The 22,249-nt window shown below is 40.3% G+C and overlaps 1 protein-coding gene across 1 annotated transcript; it reads left to right on the top strand.

Annotated features, from left to right (window-relative positions):
- Positions 1–904: 904 nt before the first annotated feature.
- BTC (betacellulin) lies at positions 905–20,865 on the top strand. Its single transcript, XM_087826238.1, has 6 exons — positions 905–932; positions 1,420–1,518; positions 10,757–10,874; positions 16,023–16,169; positions 17,706–17,801; positions 18,955–20,865. The coding sequence occupies exons 1-5, from the start codon at positions 905–907 to the stop codon at positions 17,797–17,799; spliced, it is 486 nt and encodes a 161-aa protein (XP_087682364.1). The 3' UTR covers positions 17,800–17,801; positions 18,955–20,865.
- The last annotated feature ends 1,384 nt before the right edge of the window (positions 20,866–22,249 follow it).

Below are 22,249 nucleotides of genomic sequence, written 5' to 3'. Positions count from 1 at the left end.
CCCAGCACTGAAACTCAGAAGGAGTGAGTCTGAGTAAATCTATGTGTGGGCCATTTTAGAGGAGCTGCCTGGGACTCCAGAAGCTCTCAGTCTCACTCAGCCATAATCCCCACTATTTTTTACATCCAGGAGTTTTACTGACTTCTCTTCCCAACACTGGAACCCTGGGCTGGAGGGCCTGGTGTGGGGCTAGGACCCCTAGCTCCTCACCTCCCTCCTCAAGAGGGACCTCCACAGCTGAGATATCCCACCAGATTTTTATCTAGTTCCACCCCTCCTACCATTCTTGATGTGGCTTCTTATTTACACCCTTAGTTGTAGGACTTTCATTCAGCTAGATTTCAGGTGGTTCTGAATGATGGTGGTTCTGTAGTTTAGTTGTATTTTTGATGCGGTTGTAAGAGGATGTAGTACCTCATTTGCCTATGCCAGCTTCTTGACCAGAAGCCCTCCAACTTATTATAGATGTTTTCAGATAAATGTAAGAGTAGAGAGAACAGCATATTGAATTTTGATATACCCACCACCTAGCTTCAACAGTTATCAGTTTGTGGCCAATGGTGTTTCATCTATAATGTTGCCTCACTACCTTACACCCCTTTCCTTATTGGATTAATTTAAAGCAAGCCCCAGATATATTAATTCTATTAATAAATGTTTAAATATAAATCTCTAAGAGATATGGACTCTGTTTTTTAACATAAGCCACAATATCACTGTTATACTTTAAACTATAACAATTCCTTAATGTATCTAATGTCCAGTTGGTGCCACATTTCCCTGATTAACTCATAATTGATTTTTTACAGTTAGTTTGTTTGAATCAGATCTGCACAAAACCTACACATTGTTTTCTAAACTATTTTGACCACACACAGTGTTTCTCTTTCCCACGTACCTTTTCATGAGGTCTTTCTTTCTCAGAGACAGAGGTAAGTAGCAGAGGAACCTGAAGTTTTAAAGTAATTCCTACAAATTGAGTATCTAGGTAGCATCTTTCCAGGAGGAAGGATGCTCAATAGTTAATACCTGAGAAACACTGGGTCTGTGTGGAATGGAAAAAGTGCATTGCCATAAGGGCTGATCATCCATTCTCCCTAGAAATTCATTAATGTATTCATCTAGTGGCTAAGAACTCTATTTTCTGTTTGTATGATAAGGCCCTATCATAAGTCATGGTCAGGTTTCCTCACTTAAGGTGCATAGTTATGCTGGCTTGAAGATTCTGTCTTCTCCACTGAGCTTAAAAGAATGCGGCACACTGGCCCATGCACACATCCCTCTTCATGGGATAATGAATTGGAAATGGAAGCCACAGCCTTGCTATTTTTTAAATGGGTCATAATTTTGACAGAGTATTTCACATTGAGGAAATATTAAACTTTTCATGTTTGTTTTGCTTCTGTTTTGAACTTGAAGGTCTAGTGATTCTCCGCTGTGCTGTGGCAGATGGGAATTCAACCAGGAGCCCTGAAAATGATGGCCTTCTCTGTGGAAATGCCAGAGAAGACTGTGCAGGTAATGCATAACAAGCCATGCACTTGTATTTCATTAGCTTCATCTTCAATCTTTGAAAGCTGTTTCCCTAAGTTTAATATTTTGATAATGTAGTAATCATAAAACAAGGTAGTTTTTTGAGCACATACTAATATACCAGGTACTATACTAAGTGCTTTACATACAGTAATCCACTCACTCCTCTCAAGAGCCTATGAGCTGGATAATATTAGCTAGCCAAAGGTTACACAGCTGGTAAAGAGCAAATCCAGGATACATACTCAGGTGTTCACTCAGGTCTTTCTGATTCTAGTGCTTTCATTTTTTTTTAATCTTCATCCGAGGATATATTTATTGATTTTTAGAATAAGAGGAAGGAGGAGAAGAGAGAGAGAAAGAGAGAGGGAGAGAGAGAAACATCGATCGGTTGCCTCCTGCACGTGCCCCGACTGGGTCGACCTAGCAACCTAGCATGTGCCCTGACCAGAAATCGGACCCGGAACCTTTTGGTGCACAGGAGGATGCTTCAACCAGCTAAGCCACCTGGCCAGGGCTAGTGCTTTCAGTCTTAATCATGACACTACTTTGGTGCCATAGATGTGTGCTCCAGACTCTAGCATATGCTACTTTAGACTAGATTTATAGAAAGGTAGCATATTCTACTCAAATTTTTTCAATTCTACAAATTAAAAGATGGGAAGGGAGCAATAATTTTTACATATTTTACTTTGGAGATGCTTGAATTACTATTCTCCAAATTATTAGTCTAAGGCTGGGGTCAAGTCTGTGAAAGACCAAATAATAAATATCTTGAGCTTTGCAGGCCATGAGTTTCTGTTGCAACTACTCAACTCTGCAGTTTTACTGTAAAAGCAGCCATAGACACTATGCAAGCAAGTGGCCTTGGATGTGTTCCAATAACACTTTATTTAGAGAAACAGGCTGTAGGAAAAATTTGGCCCTTTGGCCATAGTTTGCTGACCGCTGGTCTAAGGTTCTGTCTGTCCTTTATAGATTATGTGGTTTGGTCTTCTGCACAGGCTGTTTCTGATTTAAAACAAAACACAGACTAATCCTGCCAGTGTCTTCAGTGGTTGAGCATAGACCCATGAACCAGGAGGTCACGGTTCAATTACCAGTGAGGATGGCTGGCTCGATCCCCAGTAGGGGGCGTGCAGGAGGCAGCTGGTCAATGATTCTCTCTCATCATTGATGTTTCTATCTCTCTCTCCCTCTCCCTTCCTCTCTCTGAAATCAATAAAGATATATTTTAAAAATTAAATTAAAAATTAAAAATTAAAAAAACCACACAGGCTAATTCCAAATGTAGGGTGGAGTGGAGAAGAGCCTCCTGTATTCCCTGGAAACTTTTCTGTGCTGGGAGTGTGGTGACTTAGTGGTAAATCCTTCCTTCCTAAGGCCCAGGGGAAATTGTAACTGAGCCAGGAACATGCTGAGCAAGTCGTCCTGGTGTGAGTCATCATTTCCAGCCCTATCTTTCTCCTTTCTTCCCTCACACTAGTGGGTGGTCTGGAGTGTGCCCATAGGCTGTGGGATCCACCTGTGTCTTACATCATGCTTGTGTGGGTCTTGTCACCCATGTAGGGAGAAGAACAAGACCAACTTTATGTGTTTGTGTGCTTTTCTTCAGTCAGGTTTCAAATGGTTTAAACGATGACATTTCATATTTCCTTTGGGAGATTATTCCATAATTTGATGCTTCACAGTGTTAAGCAATCTGCCTCTCAATATCCTAAATCTGTTTTCTTTTTTTTATTTTATTATAGTAAGAACATTTAACATGGGGTCTACCATTTAACACATTTTTCAAATGTACAATCCAATATTATTAGCTATAGGCATAATGTTATAGGGCAGATCTCTAGAAATTACTCATTTTGTATAACCGAAATTTTATACCCATTGATCAAAAATTCCTCATTTTCCCCTCCTCCCAGCCCCTGGCAACACCATTCTACTCTCTGCTTCTATGGATCTGGTTATTTAGATACCATATATAAGTGGAATCCTGTAATAATTGTCCTGTGACTGACTTATTTCACTTAGCACGCTGTTCTCCAGGTTTACCCATATGATTGCATACAGAGGGATTTCCTTTTATTGAAATACTGAATAATATCCCATTTTATGTATGTAACATATTTTCTTTATCTATTCATCTGTTGATGGATATTTAGGTTGTTTTCACATCTTGGCCTTGGTGAATAATGCTGCAATAAATATGGGAACACAAATATCACTTTGATATACTGTTATATGTTTGATGCATTTATAATTTTTGAGGAAACTACATACTATTTTCCATAGCAGTTATCGATTGCCTTTTCAGTCTGTTAATTCTTTCTTTACTATGGAGAAGATTTTTTTAGTTTGCTTAAGGCCACACAGTAAGCAGAGTAGCCTGTGTAGGGGTCAAAAAGTTAATTTCCCTCTCACCTTTCTAGGTTCTTCTGTCTGAGCTAATAACCAAATTTACAAGAGATATATTAACAGGAGAAAATAACCAAATTTAATATTTACGTACATGTGCAAGTGCCATAGGAATATGAGACTGGATGGCAGTTGAGGCCTATATGTCATCCTGGGGCTAAGGGAAAGAAAAATGTTGAGATTTGGGACTTTAAAGGGTAAGAAGGCAAGTCACATGGATACGGAAAAGCAAATGTTTGGTAAACAAATGCTTGCTAGGCCAACTTTCACAATGGAACACAGAGAGGACTTTGATCAAGCAGGCCTTGGTAGGTTCCTCCCTGTCTATCACACACTAATTCATATTAAACTATAGTTATCTGTGATGACCTATATCTCCCTTCCTGGAGCTTGTCCTCTATCTAAATCCCTTTTAGGCAATAAAGGGGTGAGTAAAAAGTTCTTTCTGGGACTTTTTTCCCTTAATTACTAGCTTAAAATTAATATTCCAAGAGGCATATTTTGGGAGTGGCAAAAGTTTGGTCCACTTGTGTACAAGTAACATGAATTCAGAAAGGCTGGCTCTAGAATGTGTTGTTAATCACCATGCTAATGCTAAAATCATGTGTGAAGATCAGGGTGCTGATATATGAATGAGGGAAATTTTGAAAAATAATTGCTTGAAAGTAAAGTCCAAATCAGGACCAAAGTTTCTTGGGAAAGGAATTAATGTGGAACAGGAGAAGATTGTCTCCATTGACTGACCATGTGACTGAGGAGAAATCACTTAAGCTATCAAAGATTCACTTTTCAACCTGTAAAATGAAGAAGTGAATCAGATGATCTTTAGGAGTTGTTCCTATTTCTAAATGATATCATGATTTTATCTTCAAATAGACCCAAGTTTAAGCATTCCATTTTTAGTTAGTCACTTTCTATTTTGAATGAGGAATTTATGCATTCTACCAATACTTATGAGCGTCTATTATGCAGCAGGCTCTGTTCCAGGTACCAAGACTGCAGCAATGAACAAAATGGTCAAAGATGACATCGAGGAGGTTATGGAGACAGAGAGGTAATGGGTAGTGTAGTGTAGAGCCTTGGCAAGGAGGTTAAAACCTTCAACTTTCACTCTGAGTGAACTTTAATATCATCCATCTGGTTTCTATGTATGCAGACTAGACAGTTAAAGGGGCAACAGCAAGGAGATGATTTAGATGTTGTTGCCATGGAGACTACTTCCAGCCTAGAGAGAATGTTGGTCCAGGGTAGTGGAGATGAAGGGACAATTCTGCATATTTTGAATACAACCAATTGAATTTTCTAATGAAATAGGTGTAGATCAAAAGATAAAGAAGTCAAGATGACCCCAAGATTTTTGGCCTGAATTAAAAGAAAGAATGTAGATACCTGCTGAGATAAGCAAAGACTTGATTTGAGGGGAAATCGGGTGTTCCATTTTGGAAGTGTTATGTTGAAATGCCAGTTAGACATCCAAGTGGAGATATTAGTTTGACCACTGGCACTGAGGAAAGAGATCTGGAGTGGAAACATAAATTTGGGAATTGTTACCATAAAGGTGTTTTAAGCCAAGAAATATTGATGGAAGAAATAGAGGAGAAGAGGTAAGAAAGCATTGAGCCCCAATGCATTGCAAAATTTAGAGTTTGGGGAGATGAGAAAGAACCAGCAAAGGAGAAATGAGCAAAGGAGGCATCATAGGCATAAGAATTCCATAGTCTACACTCTTGAAAAACCAAAAGAAGTACAAGTTTTCCTGCTTCCCATTGTTCTTTTCATTTGCCTCCCAGCTGTGAATAATTTTTTATATATGCAAATACACTCACACTTCAACACTACATTTTTTTTTTTCTTCCTTGAAAGGTATAGAATAAAAAAGGGCATCTCTAAGTGAAACCCACTCCTGTCAGGTCAGAATGGTTGGCAAAGACATACTGATCTATGATTAGACCCTGTACAAGCATATTCTGGTAGCACAGGAGGGGTGACAAGTACATCTGTGAGATCTATTTTCTATTCTTCTTGTCCTGGAGTAACCAACCTTTTCACATTTCTTTAGGAAATGGCATTGGATGTAAGAGGTGGGATTCCTCAATTACAACAAATGTCAAACTTTGTACTTCAAGGGCATCATGAATTTACATTCCCTTTCTCATGGAGACTGTTTGCGAGATAGAAGGAAAAATAACTTTAAAAATACAAAACTTTCTTCCTCACCTTTTGGCTTAAGAAAGCTGTAATATAAAGAAACCCCTACTGGGAAGATGCCTGGAAACCAAGGACAATCAAAGCCTTGGGCTCTACATCACAGACTAAGAAACTGTTCTCCAAACTCTGCTGGGGCCACTTAAACTCTTCTGTGCACTAGGTGTTGCCTTTTTTAGGTCAGGTATCTGTGTGGGAAGGTGAACCTACAGGTATTTGTTTCCCTTCCTCTCTCTCCTGTAAACACTTGTGGGACATCTCTCTCCACATTGAGCACCTCCTTTTAAACCTCTTACACACAGATTTAACTATGTCTCTGACTAGGGCTCAGATATACAGCGAAGCCATGAACATTGTAATGACAATTACAACACAGCACTGGGATAATCATAGTACATCACCCTTAGAGTTGTTTTCAGGGGAGCTGCTGAAATCATAGCCAAATCATTACATAGATTTGTACTAAGCACTATTGGAATAAGCAAGTGAAGTCTTTATGAAAATTAGACCTAATGTTTCAAATCTGAGGAGTTTTCATCACAAAGCCTGTTTTGCTTTAGAATAAGATGAGAGTCATGAACAGAAAGCCCAGGGAGCAATGCTGCTTAATCAAAGCATCTGTCAAATTGAGGCAAAACCCGCATTTACACACAGTGATTTGGGAGTCTACACTTGAGTTTGGCTCAGGAGAAACCATCGCCTCTCATCGAACACCCATATCACCCAAGGAAGATCCACTTCTTGTCCCTCTGCCCATGTGATCGAAGAAAGATGTTCTTACTTCCCATCCCTTTTGCTAACTCCTAGGATCAGATTTTGACATACACTGGCCCGCAGTAGCCCTTGTGGTTCCTTACTTAATTCACATGAGAATCTTAGGGACATGGTGGTGTCATGAAGAGACTGAGATATATCGCCTGCAGTGCCACCCACAGTGAGCCGCAGTGGCAACCTGGCCCAGCAGTGGGTGTGGTTTCCCAGGGCAATTCTGTGGGACAGACTCACTCCCAGAGGAATGTTTTGGTTTTGGGGCATGTGGGTTAGAAAGAGGTGGGAAGACAGAAGATCAATTAATTCCCAGGATCAAGGGAGTCGTTTAGGCCTGTGACATTTTCAAAACCATGCCCTTCCATTCTCAACAGAGAAACCCAATGCACGGGCTAATCTTACTTTTGCCATAGGATTTACTTTCCTTCTCCTTGGGACACATGCCTGGAGTGGAACGGGAGATTTTTGCCTCCCCCCACCCTACGTCATCAGGTCTCATGATAGGCGGAAAACGTTACATTTCACAATTGTTCACCTTTCAAATAGCCCGACCTTCATGAACTTTAGATGAAAGCTTCTGGAATTCTAGATGCATTTTCAAAGGGTCATGATGCTGATAAGCCTTTAATTTCCAGGAGAGAGGAAGAGAGGATCTCTGTTATGTGAGTTATTTTTCTTCCAGGTTTTAAAGTTCCATAGAGAAATCACAGGATTTTTTCTGCCTAATGGTATGGAAGAATTTTTAAATCTAAATTATGCTGTGAATATTTAAGAGTATGCTTATTTGGCAAAGAAGAGAGCTCTGCCAGGTATCCAAACAGGGCCTGGCAGTCATTTCCCTGGCACAGGTGCATGTTGCTGGGTGAACCACGGCTGATCCAATCACCGTGTCCAACAGCTGCTGTTAAGGCTGTTTGGGGGATCCTGGGCTGTGTGGTTTTTATGAGAATGCTGGCTCTGTTTAAAGGGACACAACAGTGAAAGGAATTAGTCAAGGTCAGGACACAGAGCCATACAGCTTGTATTGAAAGTCAGGTGTGCTTTGCAAAGCAGAAAAGACCTTGCTGGAGCACAGTGGATCTGTCACTAAGTGTTATTGCTTCTTAAATTCTTCTCCTTGCCCTCCACTCCCCTGCCTCGGGCTCACATCCCATATGCCTGCGTGGCTCAGGGGTGCCTTGGTTTTCTCCTAGCCCTGGCATCCTCCTGCTCTGGCCCAGTCTGCACTCTCCTGTCTAATATATTATAAAATGCTTCCCATTTTGTCTTTACATGTATCATTGAATTTAATTTATAAGAACCTTTCTCAGCTCTCTCCTGCCTTAAATTTCAGTGTAAGTATTTGAGCCTACTGACCATTTGAGGTGTTTAACTTCTATTCACAGCATCCTTGGCTGTTCCCTTCATGTCCCTTCCATTGTTGTCATTAAATCTGCACCCTGCAGCCCAGCCAGCGTAGCTCAGGGGTTGAGCATCAACCTCTGATCCAGGAGATCATGGTTCGGTTCCCAGCCAGGGCATATGCCCAGGGTTTGGGCTGGATCCGCAGCTGGGGCCGTGCAGGAGGCAGCTGATCAATGACTCTCTCATCATTGATGTTTCTATCTCCCTCTCCGTTCCATTCTCTGAAATCAATAAAAACATATTTTAAAAAATAAAAATAAAAAATAAATCTGCCCCCTTCATAAGGCTGGTATATTCCTGACTCTGAGCTTTTGATCTTGACATTCTCTGTACCTCAGTTGCTTACTCACCTCCTCTTAAATTAAAAAAACCCCAAAATACTGCATGTCTACATGTCCCAGAAGTTTTCCCCTAATTAAATAAGAGCCTTTGTACTCATACAAGATTTTTCTTAGAATTGCCAAGATTTTCAAGATTCTAGCATCAACTTATTTAGCGAGGACTTTATTGCTCAGGCACTCTGCTGGGAATTTTCATATCTTTTTTTTTTTTTTTTGAGCCTCTCAAAAGCTCTTTTAGGTACACGTTTTTAGTTTGCAGATGAGGAAACTGAGGCTCAGGCAGCTTAATTCACTTTACCAGACCCAGTTAGCTAATGAAAGGCAGAGCTGAAAATGAAGCACTAATTTCCTTCCTCCCAATCCAGTGTTCTTTCCACTGTCTCCAGTGGGCCACAGCTGTTCATGCAGTTACTATGGTTGTTTTTGCTTGTTGGTTGCTCATTAGTGTCTTGAATTTGTTCTATTGTACCAATTTAGAGAGAGAGATAGGATATCTTTTATTTCTTTGATGTTTTCCAGTGCCTACTATAGGACTCTGAATATAGAAAGTACTTGACAAATGAAAGTTGACTGATCAATTTATTTGCCAAAATACACAGATCTTTGCATTTGAGGCAATTTGCACTTCTTTCTGGCAGAAAGTTCCATAAGAGTCCCATTGACTGGCATGTGTGGCAGAAATATCTGGCAGGGACCAGCAGTGGGCATGGTGGTAATTAAGTCATCAGCCAAAACCAGGTCAGCCAGTTCCTCAGCAACATCCTGCCACCCCCTAAACTGTGACCTGGCATGGCAGGCATTTGCTGTGTGTGGATCATCCAGGGCTCTGTGACTCCTCTCTCCGGTGGCCTTGAGCAATTATACGTACTCATTGCCTAATATGAAGGAAGAAGCTTAGCAGTCCTTGCTCTTAATCAAAGGATTGTTTGATGTGATTGGGTGCCAGGTGCCACACCAACCTAGAGTGAAATGCCCTCCTGAAGCGAACACTGTGGCTTTCCTGGCTCCACAGGTGCCTGCGGCCTGCTGGCTGCTGGTCAGACCATGACTATGGAATCCGACACTGGGCTGGTATGGCTAGTTAGCTGTTTTCTCTGGGTGTGGGCTCTTGTCTCATGTATGGTGTGAACCAACACAAGGAACAGCTGGTTAGTATTTCTGTGCTGTTACTCTAGACAATCTTTATTTATTGAAACTTTCTATGGTGAGGAAATTGTTACATATTGCCGTCCCCAGTTGAAAAATTAGACAATCAAGGCTCTAAAAGATAAGACAAGATGGTCAGAGCAGGGTTGAAATCTTCCAGTATTTTCCTCTGACTTCAGAACAAGAGAAACCCTCCAGGGGTCGAATGAAAGGGAGAATCTTTCATTCAGGGAAGCATGACTTCTGGGTGCCTCAGGTGGAGAGTAGATGCCAGCTACCTGCAAATAGCTGGCTTGACAAAGTGCCAGAGTGGAGTGGCCAAGAGCAAAGACTGTGGGGCAGGATGGCCTGTGTTTGCCTTCCTTGCCTTCCATATACTAGCTGAGTAATTCTAGAAGGTGACTTAACCTCTCATTAACAAAGAGATTTGCTCATTAATAAGTAGGAGATTCGAATGGTGCCTACCTTACAGGGCTATTATGAGAATTAAATGAGTTAATATAAACAAAGTATACAGACTAACATCTAGTTCTCAGTAAGTACTATATAAGTGTTTAAATTAAAACAATTTTTAAAAGAAAACAAAAGGAAAGAAAAATGTACTTTTCCCTTCAATGCCATCAGCCCCATGGCTCTAATAATCTTCATAGAAAGAATGACCTTGTCTCTCAGCTCAACTGTGCTCTATCCTTAAACAACACCAATGTTTCTGAGAGGTAGATTGGACGTAAATCTAATTAAAATATGAAATTCTCCAACCACAGTCCCAATTACCCAATCTCTAGAGCTATTTTGGAGCCACAAAACTGTGACTTTTATCCTTGTGTAGAGAAGAAATGAGAGATGGGAATATATTCTACAGAAGACCTGGCAGCAAAGATAAGAATAGAATACTACTTACAAAAAAGGTGAGTTGATTTATTGAACTTCTTCTTATTTTTTAGCTACCACCACCCAATCAGAGTGGAATGACTACTTCTCTCCATGCCCCAAGAAATACGAGCATTACTGCATCAATGGGAAATGTCGCTTCGTGGGGGCCCTGCAGACACCCTCCTGCCTGTAAGTGGAGCTCCCTGAGGGGGTGCAGGCAAAGGGGTGCAGGATGGAGCTGGCCGGGGCTCAGCAGGACTGGAAAGTGTGAGCTAACCAGGCCTCTGTGAGGACACAGTGCCCCTGGTCCTGGCCCAGCCGCTTGTTCAGGGGCCCCTTCCACAGCTGCTGACGGAGAGACTGACGCACATCGGAGGGGCCAGACTTGCTCGCAGGCAGGGCCCGTGCTCTGCGGCCTTAGCCAAGCAAGGCTGTTCTGTCCAGCGTGAAGAATACTTTCTTTCTCTTTCTGCTTAGAATTTTATTATTATTATTATTTCCATTACAGTTTACATTCAATATTATTTTGTATTAGTTTCAGGTATACAGCATAGTGGTTAGATAATCATGTACTTTAAAGTGTTCTTCCAATATCAAGTACCTACCTGGCACCATACATAGTTATGACAATATTATTGACTATATTTCCTATCCTGAACTTTACATCCCCATGATTATTTTGTGACCACCAATCTGTACTTCTGAATGCCTTCATCTTCCCCCTGGCAACGATCAGCCTCTTCTGTGTTGTTTCATCATTTGTATTACTCTTTAGATTCGGCAAACAAGTGAAATTATATGGTATTTGTCTTCCTCTGACTTATTTCACTTAACATAATGCCCTTGAGGTCCATACACGCTGTCACAAATGGTAAGATTTCATTCTTGTTTATGGCCAAGTAATAGTCCATTGCTTTTTTCCCCACTGGTCTGTTGACAGGCATTGGGTTGCTCCTGTGGCCCCACGGGGTAATGATGAGCACCACTGACCTTGAGTCGGGCTGTCTCTGTGGGATTTGCTTGCATTTTGGTGATGTCCTTCCTTGTGCTTCTTGTAAATCTTTACCCTTAACCTCCTTGTTTCTGTGGTGCAGTGGCTATGACATTAGCCTCACACAAGGGGGCTTTTAGAAGCTCAATTCATCTCCTATGTGTTTTGAATGCAAACAAATTTTTCTAGCATTTGTTATACAGTTTGTAATTCATTTAAATATAAAGGAATTTCTGCCAAATCAAAAGTTACTTTTGCAGGTGTCAATTAAGTGCAAGGAAAGCAGTCTTATTTATAAATAAAGATTTTCAAAGTTTGTTTAGCAGGGCAGGGAATTGGGAGAAAAGTTTTCAACTGTTAGTACATTAAGAGTCCAAGTTTAATTTTACTCAGGCACAAGTAACATTTTTGTATAATTTAAACATTCATTTTCTACTAAAGAGATGTCTCTCTAAAATGCTCTGAGAGCTTGCCTCATAGAAGAACAAGGTGATTTTTTAGGTGTAAAAATTTCATAGAATACTTATATTCTGTGCATTTCCCCAGCATACACTTTTGTGTGTTTTTTTAAATAAATATCTCAAACAGTAATTCCAATCCCTAATTTAGTGGAATTTTGAGTTGTGGACTTCTTCAAAGTTTAATTATATTCAAATTTAATCTTAAAAATAAATATATAAAGATAATATTTAGAGGGAAATAAGAATTGTTAATGTAAGGAAATAAGAAAAATGTGCCTTTGTCTCTGTATTGAGAAAGATAGAGCTGATTTTTTAAAAATTCCATTTAATTGTTCACTGGTTTGGGAGAATATATTGAGTTTTTAAAATATTAATGCCCACTAATGCACTACATTTTTCTAACTGATCTCTGTGTCTGTACATTTATTGCTCTTTAATATTGCTGCCTTCTAAAATGAAAACTACAGTGTGTAATCTACTCCCTAAGACTAATCAGCATGCAGTTTGTCCCCTTATGTCTGAGGTGAAAACTCATTTCCTTGGCCTCCAAAGCTCCTCTGATCCTGGTTTAACTTCTAACCACATCTCCATTATAGAGTCAAATGTTCCTCTGAAATTCTACATTCCTTTGTATGGTGTATCACACAAGCTCTTCTCATACACTGCAAAGCTCATTCCCACTGGTGTTTTACATGCAGCTCAAACATCAGCCCTTCCTGGACCCCTGCACTGACTTCCCTCCTCTCAGACATTCAGGTGTGAGCTGCATGCCCTGTCTCTGGGATCTAGAAAGCTCACATCTATGAAAACTCTTTTCCCCTGGAGCATTTGGTTTCTTTAAATGTCCCTTCTGTGACTGTGAGCACCTAGAGGGCAGGGCTCAGGGCTTATTCCTTTTTGTGTTCCAGTGCCAAGCACCATGCCTAGAATTTACTAGATGCTCAAGGAATGGCTGGTGAATAAGCGGCTGAGTCCCTCCCTCATGGTCCATTAAATGCTATGCTAAGTGTCAAAACCAAGGCCTTCATCTGAACCAGGAACACTTTCTTAGAGGTGGAATAATACAGAATCATTGGGAGGTAGGGAAACATAGGGGCAGGACACAGATTTTGAATCAGATAGACCTAAGTTAAGATTTTGTTTCTACCAATAATTAACAAATTTAACAATGGGTCAGTTACCTTTCCTGAGCCTCAGTTTTATCATCTGTAAAACTGGATAACAGTATCTTCCTCTGAAGTGTTAAGAACTAAGCAAAATAAATATTAATTAAAAATATTTATCATGGTACTGAGCACAGAGTAAATGTTCCATAAATTGTACCATGAGATGAGTGGGAGATAATGAATCTAAGCCTGACCTTTTGGTGACTTTGTGTAGCACAGATTCAGGCAAAACTCTCCTGCCCGTTTCTCTGAGAATCTGAAATAGCTCCTTTTGCTTGGGATCACAGGAGTCTGTGGATTCCTGTTTTTACATAAATACCAGTGTGTGTTTCAAATAACTCCAATCCTCTATTAGCCTCTTCTGTATTTTCTTGGAATGGGGATGATTTGTTTCCAGATACACAGTTTTGATTTATTTATGCAGCACGCTTCACTTAAGTGGTGTTACATATGCTTGGTGCATCAACCTGGAAGCCAACTTTCTGCATTTGGGTCTCAGTCCCACCCATTCAATTTCTCTATAGCTCAGTTCCTCCATTTGTAAAATGGGCTAATAATAGCAAGTACAAAAAGGTTGTTCTAGGATTCAGTTGAGTTAATACTTTTAAATCTCTTAGAACTGTGCCTGGTGATTATTCTAGAAATGATCCCAAATCTGATTTTGCAGCATCCTCAAAGGTCATGGGCATCTTTAAAAATTATTTTAAATTTTATTTGATAAGATGCTTATTAAATCTCATTTGTTTAGTTATCCAGCATTTAATAAACATCTACTAGGATCTTGCACACTTGGCCTCACCTATTTCATATTTACCTATTAAAATCAGCATGTGGGTGATGATTGGTTTGATGAGAAGCGAAATAACATGGGAGCCTCCAGAACTGGTGAAGGTTTCACCATCTAGCATGGCTCATTGGGTTACAACTTGCAGGGAGTCCTGCTCACTGAGAAACTCAACTAAAGTGTGATTACACCAAGGAACCCAGAGCTTATAATTAGAAAAGCCTTCTAAAAGAGCATCAAGTAATTGCTGTGTATTTTATGGGCAAAGTTATTTTTTTAAATGCCACATTAAGTGAATTTATTAGAGAAACATTTAAGCTAATTGGAAGAGACTATCTTTGTAAGATTTTAATTATGATCTTAAAAAAAGACTCTTTTAAAAACCTTCATCCCATATATGCAATTAAAAGTAATTTGTTTTCCTTGTTCCAGGCCCATCTGCAAGAGATTTTTGATGTTTCAAGATATTTCTAAGCTTTCTTTCCATTACTTTAACCTTGCAATGGTAATACGTAGCTCTCTTGCAAGAAGCAGTTTTCTCTCCTAGGTCCTGGGGTCCTTCTGCAGTAGGTGGCATTAGGTGTCTTTCCCGTGTGTCTACATCAAGCCTCACCTTTCAACTCATGGTTGCGACTGAGTTTGTTTTGTTTTTTGTTTTTTAATCCTCTCCCAAGGACATGCTCAGAGAGAGGAATGGGGGAGGGGGGGTGAGAAATATCAATTGGTTGCCTTTTGTAAGCGCCCCAATCAGGGATCGAACCCGCACCCCAGGAATGAACCCTGGCCAGGGATGGAAGTGGCAGCCTTTTGGTGAACAGGACGACAGCCAACTGAGCCACTCTGGCCGGGCTTGTTTATTGTTTGGTTTGGTTTAATTTTTGTAGCATTGTATCAGCTGCAATATTGGCATTCAGAAATCTCCTTACTTGTAAAATATAAGCTTTGTGGGAATTAACTGTCTTGGTTCTTGTCAAACATAAACTATAGAACAGCCTGGCAATTGATCTTTTCTTACAAAACAAAAATTAAATCACACAAAGCAGAATGAAACAAAAAGAGGTTGTACAGCAGTCTTTTTAAGAAGCATAATTTCCTCTATTTCATATTTATACAATTATGACCAATATTTTTTGCATTTTGAATGAGTATGAGGAGAAAAAAGGAAAGTATTTGTAACTGATGTTACAACATGTAATTTCAGTTTTAAATGTCCTCAGCCTTCTTACATGCCCTTTCAGCATATGACACACTTCAGAGAATGCTACGGATGGCCCCCAGGTCACTGAGCCTTGGGCTCCTTGAGCGTCGCTCGGACAGTGGGCCCTTAACTGTAACCTCAGACTTAGGCATCGGCCGAATTGCAGCGAACCCCAAGACTGCGCTGATAGGGAAGGGCATTGAAATGAACCGTGCTGAATAGTATTTATGCAGCTTTCACGCGCAGGCAGATGCCTGTGCACGGCCATGCGCATCACCATGCCTGAGCATATAAAACAGCACCATTTTAGATAAATTCCATGAGGAGAGCTTGGGCACACTGCAACTGTTCACATGGCCCTGCGATGAAAGGGGACGCCCTGGGGCTTTGAATTCCTTGTCATGTATTAGGTGCTTGGGGATGTTGTGGAGGGAATGTTTTCTCTGTTCAAATTCAGAATCTAAAATTTCAAACTAAAGTTGAGTAAATTGTCAACACCCCTATTTATATTATACATATTGTTAATATTGTTCAAGTGATGACAGATTTTTCAGCAAAGCAAATGAAGAGAAAGTAATCACAAACACAGTTGTGTACAGCTATTTAACAATTTTTAAGGGAATTGTGTCCTTCATTAATTCCAAGGAATGAAAATAGTGTTATTTTTTTCATAAAAGAAATAGAGATTCCTAACAGCCTCTCATTCCTCACCTTGTTGTGTTGTTTTATTTTTATAGCTGTGATGATGGCTACACTGGGGCGAGATGTGAGAGAGTTGACTTTTTTTACCTGAGAGGAGACACAGGACAGATTTTGGTGATTTCCTTGACAGCAGTTTTGGTGACATTGATCATTTTGGTGGTTGGCGTCTGCACATGCTGTCAGTAAGTATTTTTAATTTAATTCTAAGTAAATCTGAGGAACTGACTCTTGCTGACTCTTTCTTTCCTTCCTTCCCTCCTCAACTTTTTTCTTTTTTGCCTTGATTTAAATAAATCACTTTTCCAGGTTTGCCATCCTTTATTTAAAGCATTTGTAATAAAACACATGGTATATATTTGTCATTTTACTGAGCACAACTATTATAATTTAAAATCAAATTTGTATAAATCTCCTTAATTTAAAGAAAACAATTATTTAGTCCTAAAATTAGTCATATTTTATGTGTTTGTTAGTAAGCTAAATAAGGCTTTTCTTTTCTCAAACTGCGCCATGACAAACTAACTTTGAAAAATAGAAACAAATGAAAAAAAGATTTTTTTCTTGGCTACATCAAAATAATGAATTTAAGTTACACCAGATAATTACTCTCTTGTTCTTCTCTTTTACTTTTTATTATAAACCACAATTTTGGGACTGAAGAAACACTTTGTTTTTCGTCTGAGAGAGAGTGGGTTGGTGTAGAACTTAAGGTGTTCCTTTGGGCCCCTCGAATTGTCTGTTAGACGAGAACGCGCCCTCGCCAGCTTGGCCCAGCGCTCAGAGCGTCGGCCCGCAGGCTGAAGGGCCCGGGTTCGACTCAGGCCAAGGGCACGCACCCGGCTGCGGGCTCACCCCCAGGCCTGGCCCGGGCACCTCCTAGAGCCCTCCGGGAGTGCCCTGGAAGGTCCTCAGGGGCTCCCTCCCTGTGCCAGAAGCTGCCGCAGCCCCCCAGCTGCCGCAATGGCCTCTGCTCTGCCGTCTAGGCCAGAAGAGGGCTTCTCATGAGTCCTTTCTTCACAACCTCCAGGGATAAAAACACAAGCAGAGCTCCTGGGAGGCTTTGGGTTTTGCCCCAGTTCTGCCACTGAGTATCTTTGAGACCTTGGAGAAATTTCTTAAGATCTTAATCCTCTAAATTTATTTTCTATAAAATTCCTTCTGTAAAATTCCTTCTAGCTATAAAATTGAAAGTTATTATTTTTATTTTACCTACTATATGGCAAAAAGGAGTTTTTATAATGTCAGGTTGGGGACAGAGCATCTGTTGGACAGAGCTGGGAAATGGCCTATTTTATTAATTCTGTTATACTTTAAGAAAATGGGAATACAGGCCAGCTTTCTAATGTATCTGGCAGCTTAATTAACATACCCAGAAGCGCTCTGGTTTTCTTATGTCTGTTTCCAGTGTTCACTATATCTAGTTTACACACTAATAATGCTGTTCCAGTCTATTTTGTAAAATGACTTGTCCTGGAAAATGTTCTTGTGTTAACCAAGCTCCATGACCACTCAGGTGCCATATTCTTTCTATTTAGATACAGCTGTACTCGAGCCTAGGGAAAGAGATGGCTTAAGAGAAAACCTCAGATATTTAAGAAAAAGGAACCTATTCACTCTTAACAGCCTAGAAATAAAATCATAGGCTGCTCTCTTGATGATTAATCTTGTCTTCGCATGAACTAACAGGCCCATGCTAATTTCTAACACCATTTTCCAAGTCCTCTTCGAAGGAAAAGGAAAGAAGATACGGCAAATGTTGGTAAAGATATAACTCCTGTAAATGAAGATATTCAAGAGACTAGTATTGTTTGACGGTAAGTGTGATAAACTTGGTAGATGGGAAACTATGCAGGTGACATTTCACTGGGGAAATGGAGTTTAATTGCATCTAGTAAATCATTCATTAGAGTCTGATTATGTTTTAAAACATCTAAAAATAAACAGACTTTTTTCATAGGCTCCGAAGTCAAGTAAAAAATGTCCTCATACCTTTCTTGGGCATGTTATCACAGAGATACATGCATGTGCAAGAGACGACTTTTACATACTTTTTCTTTTTCATTATTGTTTTAAATTTTAAACCCTCACCCAAGGATATGTTTTTATCGATTTGAGAGAGAGAGGGGAATCGAGAGGGAGAGAGAGAGAGATGTTGATTAGCTGCCTCCTGTATGCACCCCAGGGGATCGAATCTACAACCCGGGTATGTGCCCTGACGGGAATCGAACTGTGTCCCCTTGATGTCCTGGACTTTGCTCAGCCAACTGAGCCACACCGGCCAGGGCTATACTTTTTCTGATGTACCCAGATCAATTGGTTTTCTAACTTTGCATGGTTATGTAGTTATTTTATATTTTTTCTTCCTCATGTTTGAACACCAAAGCCAAGAAGAACCAGGAAGGCGAGTGGGCCCTTGTGAGGCAATCTGTAGAGCCAGCCCCCTGGAGGGCACAACAGGGCAGAGGAGGGCTCCAAGGGGCACACAACAGAGCCAGCACAGCCAGGGCGGTTTGGCTGTAACAGCATCAAACACACCAAACTGGCTTAAAACAAGGGGGTGCTTAGAGCACATGAACTGGTAATCCAGAGGTTAGGTCGGTGGCTCCACGCGGGGAAACGCGATTTCTCTCTCTCTGCTCACCGTCTGAAGAGGTGGCTTCACCCTTGGCTGGCTCCTCCTAGGCCAGCAGCAGTCGGGCCACATGCTTCCTCCTTCACCTTCAGCAACAGAGGCAGTGACTTTCCATAGCTCTCCCCTCATTACAAAGAATCTCCTTTCCCAGAAGCTCCCAGAAGATTAATGGGGTATAGTAAACGCTTCTCAAGAAATTATAGTGTTCTTCTAACCGGTATAACACTAATGAATTGAAAACAAAAATGCTAGCTCTAGATTTTTTTTTTTTTTAGAATACATAGCACGTTTCTTTTAAACAGCTTACTCTTTTTTTCTCTGCCTTCTTCCTACAGGCTATGAAGGTACCTCCAGGCTGGCGGCAAGCTACAAAATGCCTTGCTCAGTTGAAAATGGACAGAATGTGTCTCAGGAAAACAGCTAACAAAATGAATTTTAAATAATGTATTTACCTTTGTTTATAACTGTTTGTGTTGTTTACTATTGTTTTTATAATAATAATAAATTTTATTATTGCTTAGTAATTCAGAAAAAAGCAACCAGTTAAGAAGGGAAATATTAATAAACTTCCACTTAGGTTTTGTCACCAGGATTACTGGTTAAACGAAAAAGAAAAGTAGGATGGACTTTAGATCCTAGAAATTGCAATAATAATCCATCTACCATTTATCCAACACTTACCATGTGCTGGGAATTTGAAATATATTATTTCCTTTAATCCTTGCAAGAACCTCTGAGATATCTATTATCCTTATTTCCCATATATGGAAACAGGCCCAAAGAAGTTAAATAATCTAACCCAGATTTTCAGAGTTAAGAATTGGTGGCGCTGAAACTGGAACCAAGATTTACCTAATTCAACGTATGTGTTCTCAGCCATCATTTCTGTTCATCAAAGCTGGTACAACCTAACTCACTAATATAACCCAAAACTTTCTACTGAACTGTGTTTTGCCCTGACTCTGAGATACTGGGGCCATTTTCCTCCAGAAACTCAGAATGCAGAGTCCTGAATGTATGTTACTGTTCCCTCCATGTCTCCTGTGGCACTGACTTTCATTATGTTCCTTTGCAACTTTATAAATGCTCAGAGACATGAATAAATTCTTGCTTTAGTAAAGTAAACGGATTCGCGCCCTAGGCAGGGTAGTGAATAGAGCTATGGGAAGGAGATGCCCGGCAGTCCTTAAACCCCAGGGAAGTGTCTCTGCTCCCTAAGGAATCAGCAGCCGCACTGGCAGGTGCCGTTGATCCCAGGGTAACGGTCGTGACAGAAGAGCAGAGCCCAGGCAGAGGCTGGTTGGGACAGAGCCCCGTTTCTGACCTTCTGATAAGCAGTACCTGTGATTGCTCTCAGGTGAATAGTGTTGCAATGAAGTCCCATATATGCATCTATTACTTGAGACCATCTTTCCAAATGCTCCTTTAACTCCTTAGTATGTTTAATAAGGACTCTCTAAAACCTGCAAAAGCAAAATCTACATTTAGCCGATATTCCATCGAATATGGAACTTTCTACATTGACAGGCTAGATCGTTTACAAAAACAGATGGAGGATGTCCCCAAATTGCTGCACTTTGGCTGCCGCACCTACCAGCTAAGCAGCTTCTTTTCCAGAATCTTTGTAAACTTACAATGTAGACTCGGAACGCGCAGTGAAATGGAGACTTCAAACAAAAGGCGAAGCTGTCCACCACCTTCTATTACACGCCGCGTTTCAAGAGAGACGGACACTTGCGCTTCTGCGTAACACACACCCAGCTCCAGTGTCAAGGAGAGCTAAGTCTAACAACTGATAATTTTCTAAATCTATTTTACTCCTGACTTAATAGACATTCTTACAACAGGATTATATACAATTGATTCATGTTGTATATGTTTTATTTTCAAGTCTCCTTCTGGGCTTATTTCATGCCCTTTCTCTTTCTCAGTCTTCTTTGATACTAAGAATGCTAGAAACAAATGCTTGTTTGAGTATTTAAAAAAAAATAAAACAAGATGTAAATGTTTCTTCTTTCCTGAACTGATGTTGGTTGACCAATGGACTCTCTCAAGACAATTCAGACTGAGGAATTTTGTTTTGATCCTAATATGTTAATGGTGTCTTTCAAAAATTGGTAGGTCTGATGTCAAGAAAGGACTCTGAGGATTTTTATATCTTTTCAAAATGTATTTATAATTGTTTTGCATATATTAAATGACCTTGGATATATAAACTGTCAATATTATCAAAATAAAATAAATTTATTTTTAAAACAAAGCAAACACATGTATCCTTGTGAATTTTCTATTGGTACTGGTATTAAGAGAAATAAATTTGAATATTAGTGCTTTGAAATAAATCTGGAAGTGTGGTGTGGCCATACCTACGGGATTTTATGCCCAATAGCCTGGACATATTTTTGTCCCCACTTCCAGCTGCATTTGGCTGGTCTAAGGTGAGTGCTTAATGAAGTTGGGCCAATTGGAGTCATTCCCAGGAGGATTGGGAACTTGAACTAAAGTTAGTCCCTTTGGGTTCTTAGGGTATAAAAGTGCATTTTGAAGCTTTGGGCAGTCATGTTTTTCCCCATGTGGATCAGAAAAGCAAGGGAAGCTGATTAGAGAGAACAGAGATGAGACCCAGGTTTCCTGACAGGCTGAGTCCCTAGTACATGCATCCTCAAAGCTTAGCCTCAATCTGTTCCTGTCTGTGGTCTCATGAGACATGTTATGTTTATAATAAATTCCTCATTCGACTTGCTATTTGGGTTTCTGTAAGATCCTAATTTTAGTGCATCATGAGGTTGTGAGCAATAGTTTCTTAAAGCAGAAATAATCATCCCCTATTAGAATATCAAATGATGGTTTTCAGATAGTGCTTTCAATTGTATTAGAGGAACATTTTTAGCAAAAATATTCTACTTTCATATACACCCACTCAAGATGGTGATTGCAGAGCATGGAGAGGGGGCAAGTGTTGACTGGGCACCTACTATATTCTAGGCTCTGTGCTCCCCACAGTGACAAGTACTAAGGAGAAATAAGACACGGTCCCTTAGGAAGCTTACAGCTTAGTGGGAGAAACAGCTATTCGCTGACCTTCTCAGTGCAATGTGGTGCTCTAAATGAGGCTGAAGGCATTGTGGGGTCAGGGAGGAGAGTGGTTAAACCAGCTTGGAAGGAATCAGAGAAGGTTCCTGAAGGAAATTACATCTGAGCTGGACTGGCTCTGGGAAATAGAGGTCTCCGCCCCAGATCCTGGGTAAGGGCAGATCTTTCTTGGGTCCTTGTCAAATCCTACAGAATTTCTCTTAAATTCTAGCAGTGGAGGGACCAGCAGATGCTGTTACAAGGGAATAAAAAAAAGAGAAGGAATCAAAGTTTCATACCTTCCTCCAGAATCCCCGGGCATGGCCAGGATGAAGTGTGTGGCCATGCGAGCTGTGAGGTCAGAGGTTCCTGGTTCTGGTGACGTGATATTATTAAGTTAGGGCTGAAATGGGGGAGAGCTTTTTGTTTCTTCCCTGAAGTAAATTATTTGGGCCTTTCACATTTCCACTTCATATCATTGCTCATGATGGAAGCAAGTCACATAGAGAGTGGAGTAAAACATTCTGGGTCAGATAACTTGCTATTTGGATAAGGCCC

The sequence above is a fragment of the Miniopterus natalensis genome, chromosome 1 (genome assembly GCF_054644295.1).
Source record: "Miniopterus natalensis isolate mMinNat1 chromosome 1, mMinNat1.hap1, whole genome shotgun sequence".
NCBI classification, from domain to species: domain Eukaryota; kingdom Metazoa; phylum Chordata; class Mammalia; order Chiroptera; family Miniopteridae; genus Miniopterus; species Miniopterus natalensis.
Note: the sequence above shows the minus strand (reverse complement) of the source record. Positions and strands in the feature narration are given on the sequence as shown.